Source organism: Neltuma alba, unplaced genomic scaffold (genome assembly GCF_004799145.2).
Source record: "Neltuma alba isolate B1F8T4 unplaced genomic scaffold, ASM479914v2 tig00012250_pilon, whole genome shotgun sequence".
Lineage (NCBI taxonomy): Eukaryota > Viridiplantae > Streptophyta > Magnoliopsida > Fabales > Fabaceae > Neltuma > Neltuma alba.
In genome coordinates, this window is record NW_021636776.1 from 188,243 (window position 1) to 192,928 (window position 4,686).

At 37.8% G+C, this 4,686-nt stretch overlaps 1 protein-coding gene across 2 annotated transcripts; it reads left to right on the forward strand.

Annotated features, from left to right (window-relative positions):
• The first annotated feature begins 1,700 nt into the window (after positions 1–1,700).
• On the forward strand, positions 1,701–3,888 carry LOC114725389 (cyclin-D1-1). Of its 2 annotated transcripts, none has more exons than XM_028911901.1 (5): positions 1,701–2,237; positions 2,340–2,426; positions 2,516–2,822; positions 2,925–3,031; positions 3,396–3,888. In XM_028911901.1, the coding sequence occupies exons 1-5, from the start codon at positions 1,989–1,991 to the stop codon at positions 3,627–3,629; spliced, it is 984 nt and encodes a 327-aa protein (XP_028767734.1). In that variant the 5' UTR covers positions 1,701–1,988; the 3' UTR covers positions 3,630–3,888. The 2 variants fall into 2 exon arrangements, with proteins under 2 accessions (XP_028767734.1, XP_028767735.1); XM_028911902.1 differs by having other exon boundaries at positions 1,702–2,237; positions 2,925–3,094; positions 3,396–3,456.
• Positions 3,889–4,686: the final 798 nt, after the last annotated feature.

Below are 4,686 nucleotides of genomic sequence, written 5' to 3' on the forward strand. Positions count from 1 at the left end.
GGCAAGACTCTACATTTATGATTATCTATCAATTGACCAACCCGTAAAACGAACATATAGCCTCTCAGGTTGTTATTCTGATCACTTTTCCAGTTTTTAAAGCAGTGTTTTTGTCAATTAAAAAGAAAGAATTTATAAATTTTCAAGTTTCAACAAATACAGTTGGCCAAACAAACAAGAAAAGTTCCAAAAAACACATGATTTTCATGTATTTATTCTGTTTATTGTAAATTCATAAATAATGGGGGCACAAATTCTTCGGTTGGGTTACTTAAAATCGCGAAAAAAACACTCGACACACAGACAAGGGGAATCAAGAAATCTCTGACTTTTCATGAAAACATCACTTTTGTTAGAGTACTGATTGCAAAATTTTGTTGGCTATAAATGAAGTTTTGTAATTAGAACCGACAATACATAATTACATGTTTCCGTTTTAAAACCCAGTTGAAATAAAAATAAAATGCTGTTCTTAAATGTAAAACTTAGTATATAACGGGAGAGAATTGCATGTAAGAACCAAAATTAGTAATAATTAACAGGATTCATGATGTAGAATAGAAGCAATTGATCTTTTAGTCCTCATACAATTATTAGTGAGACAAAAGCAGCATGCTCCATGTGAACAGTTAATGAGAACTATACAAGGACTATTGCATACATCTCGCCATTGTTAAATAATGATTTGAAGCAATAATTCACAAGTTAACTATGTACAATAGAAACAATTGAAAACAAGGAGCATGATTTAACACGAAAGTACGATAATAACAAAAGAATTGTCCTCACTAGTCATACTTCGAAATCATCCAATTATACCTTGCAATTTTTGTCTTGCCACGCTTACAATCTAATCCCTCTGTTTATTCTTACAAGAAAGACCCACCACAACCTGTTTTTGTTTATAAAAGTATACTTAGATGATGTCTCAATTTTTCTTGTTAATTTCCTATCTTGACTCGCTCATTCTGCATTATTTCTTTCCTGATTTATGCACACTCTTCAACCGCCACATTTTTGTTCTCTCACACAATTCTTTTTACTTTAATACACTTCCGATCCTTAATATAAGACCTATTTAACTAATTTGATTACATCGAGAAAGCTAGGTAAATTAGTTAATTATAAGAAAAATGACACGTTTTTCATAAAATACTATAATCATCTTTCTTAATACCTCTTCTTCTTCTACTTAATTATAGTTGAGAAAATATCCATAAAGGTAATTTAGAGAAAATTGATAAATATGAGAGGTAGGTATTATATTTAGGACCAAAATCAACTCAATAATTAGGTCATATATTAAGAACCGGATGGGTATTTTTTTTTAACTCTGTCCTATACTTTTTTCTCTTCTTATTAATAAAAATTTTTGTGAGAAAAAATAACAATTTTTACATATTTATCGTCCATAATTAATTTTAACAATTTTTTTATCAACATGATATTGTTTTTTTATAAAATATTTTACACTCTATCGGCAAAAAGAATATTTTACAATTTAGAATTTGGCCTTTAACTTTTCAGAATACTTATAATTTTAAAGACCTTTTAGCATATGGTACTTCTCTCGTCGTTTGACGTAATTGTCCCATTACAATTTATTGGCAAAAAGAAATATGTCCCATAATAAAAATATGAAAGTATGAGAAATAATCCATCAAATAGCGACGGAGAAATCACCACCTCACATCTCATTAGCATTAATACGCTTGCTCCCCTTTAGCCTCCCACTTTCGCTTCTCTCTTTTCCCCTGTCTCGTCCCTGCTTCCCGACTCCTCCCTCCTCATTTCTCAAGCTCTGTAACTCACCCGCAGAAGCAAAACAGACAAACGAAGAACGCCGTACAAAAATCTTCTATCCAGCTTTTAAACAATGTCAAGCCCAGGCTCTTGATTCCCAGCCATGACCAAACCAAACGCAGCGCCATCATTGCTGTTGGGAGTTGTGACCGGACTTTCGTACTCTTTCACCATCCACCTACACAATGTCTTGCTCGCCGGCCGCCGGTGACTTGCTGTGCGGTGAGGTTGCCGATGAAGTTGTCTACGGTGAAAACCAAAGGACGTCGCCGCCGTACTTGCAGCCGTATTCACCTCCTTCAGACGACGCAACCATCGGCGGACTCATCGACGTCGAGGCACAGCACATGCCCGACCCAGATTACCTGCGGCGGTGCCGTTTTCGTTTAATCGACGTAACCGCTCGCCAAGACTCCATCAACTGGATCTTGAAGGTCCGCATCAACGCGCCTGACGCGCCAGTTACATAACGTATTTGAACAGTTGTTTGTTGGATTTTCTGATTTGATTTGTCTGTCGATCTGTGGAAAATGCAGGTTCGCGCACACTACGAGTTTCGTCCGGTAACGGCGTTCCTCTCAGTCAACTACCTCGATCGTTTTCTGTCTTGCTCTCCACTTCCGGTACCTCCCATGCGAAGAAAATCGAGGTTCTTCCAGAAAATATCAGATTTCCCGGGGAAATATCTGACGTGATTTCTTGTTATTCGCAGCGACAAAGTCAGTGGGAGTATCATCTGCTATCAGTGGCATGCTTGTCTTTAGCGGCGAAAATGGAGGAACCTGAAGTGCCTCTGTTACTGGACCTTCAATTAGTGGATCCCAGATTTGTATTCGAACCCAAAACGATTCAAAGAATGGAGCTGTGTGTCATGACCAAGCTAAGCTGGAGATTACGCTCCATAACACCCTTCGATTATCTCCATTACTTCATCTCTAAGCTCTCTTGCGACCCGCAACCCGATTCCATAGCCCGGCTCTTCTCCGCTGCTTCCAATCTCATCCTCAGCACCGCCCTCGGTACCACATATACCTGACTCCACTTAACGGTTTTCTCAATGGATCCCTGTTATTTGTGATTTATCTAACTCACTACTCCGATCTCTGTGAATAACATTACAGTTATTGATTTCTTGGGTTTTGCGCCGTCGGCCATAGCGGCCGCTGCGGTTCTCTGTTCAGCTGGCCAGGGCCAATCGCCGCCGTTCTTCCATGATGGAGTAAACAAAGTACCCGCATACTCCTTAGTCGTGAATATAAATTATTCATAATCTTGTTTTACCCTTTCACAGGTTATTTCTGTGCTATAATAAATCTTACGTCTTTAATAATTCGAATAGGTAAATTATTGGATCAGAACGGGGAACGTAATTACTAAACGTGTTTGTGACCTTGAAAATGACTTTTGCATTATAACGTCAAATGATTCCAGCTGCATTGTGTATAACGCAGATTAAGGGCTGAGTATTTTTTGGGTTCCCGAAAAGAAAAGAAAATGGAAGAAAGTGAGAAGCATGGAAAGGAGTGTGCGTGTGTGGGTGACAAAATTTGGTGTCTTTATTTATTGAAAGAAACTTTCTTCTTCGGGGACAGGAAATGGTGAGAAGCTGTCACCAACTAATGGAGGATTACGTGGTGGACACGTGTCCCTATGCTGGCTATAAATGCCCCGGAGCCGAGCCGGAGCGGCCTTCGAGTCCAGTAGGAGTGCTCGACGCTGTTAGTTCATGCGGCAGCTGCGAAACTCGCTCGGAGAACCCAGCGTCAACCAGCGAAGCCGAGCCGCTCAACAGGCGGGCGCGATCCCCTGATCCTGCCGGGGAATAGACCTCCTCTGCAGTATCCTCATTATTCATCATCACCATATGAATTCGCCTCTGTTTTTTAGTTGTCCTTTCCTTTTAATATCTTTTGTCAGCAAGAGAAAGAGGTTACTTATAGTTTTTATTTCTGTCAATGTCCTCTTTCTGTTAGAATCAACGGTGATGGTTTTGAGGGGCCTCGATTCGGATGGAGTTAAGGTAATCTTGATTATTTGTGACATTTAGTTAATACATTAATTAATTATTATCTTTTTTCTTGGTGACATATTGTCGTTTACTTTTTCAACCATGTTACAATTACCCGGCCAAAAAATTGCAGGGAATTTCTATAAATACGGTGAATCAAAAATTATATTAACTCATAATAATAATATGATTAATATAATTTTTTATTTTTTAAAATTTTTATCATTTTGATTTTGATTTTTTAAATTCTAAATATTTTTTTATTTAAAATATTTGTCTTATAATTTAATAAAAACATAAAAGAACCAAAACTCATAATTTAAAATTTGAAAGATTAAAAGTAAAATAAAAACAAATTTAAAAAATAAAAAATTATATTAACCCATAATAATAATAGTAGTAGTAGGATTTAATGCTGAAACTTGAAAGGCTCTTTAGTTGTGTTTTATACTACGTGTTTTAATTATAAGATTTTATTTATAGTTTATAAACAAAATTTTATAATTATTCAGTAAAAACATTTGAGATGTTCTGAAAAAGTACGCAACCGAATGGACCAGTGGGGAAGAGCCACGTGTCCGACAAGGAGTGCTGTAAGTGGCCAATGTAAATAAAATCTCGGCAAATAAAAAGCTGGCACTTTGTCTTTCGTGGCTCGTGGGTGACTTTATTAGTTTATTGTACGCATTACCAGAAATAGACACTAGGGTGAGGACTTTGTTAGTTTGTTGGGCTAAAGGAAGCTCCAGGTGGAAGGATAAAAGTGTAAAATCCCTGGGGAGCAAACGACGGCCGTGTGGTGCCTCTCCTCTCCCGATACCAGAGATCGGGGGTAGGAGCGTGACGTGGGGGGGTGATGAGGGAATGCCACGTCA

Bases quoted from the DNA above. Each gene is read 5' to 3' on its own strand.
- LOC114725389 (XM_028911901.1), top strand. From the start codon at position 1,989: ATGTCTTGCTCGCCGGCCGCCGGTGACTTGCTGTGCGGTGAGGTTGCC. The intron at 2,427-2,515 runs GTACCTCCCATG...TGTTATTCGCAG, and splicing joins TGTCTTGCTCTCCACTTCCG to CGACAAAGTCAGTGGGAGTA. The intron at 3,032-3,395 runs GTACCCGCATAC...CTTCGGGGACAG, and splicing joins TCCATGATGGAGTAAACAAA to GAAATGGTGAGAAGCTGTCA.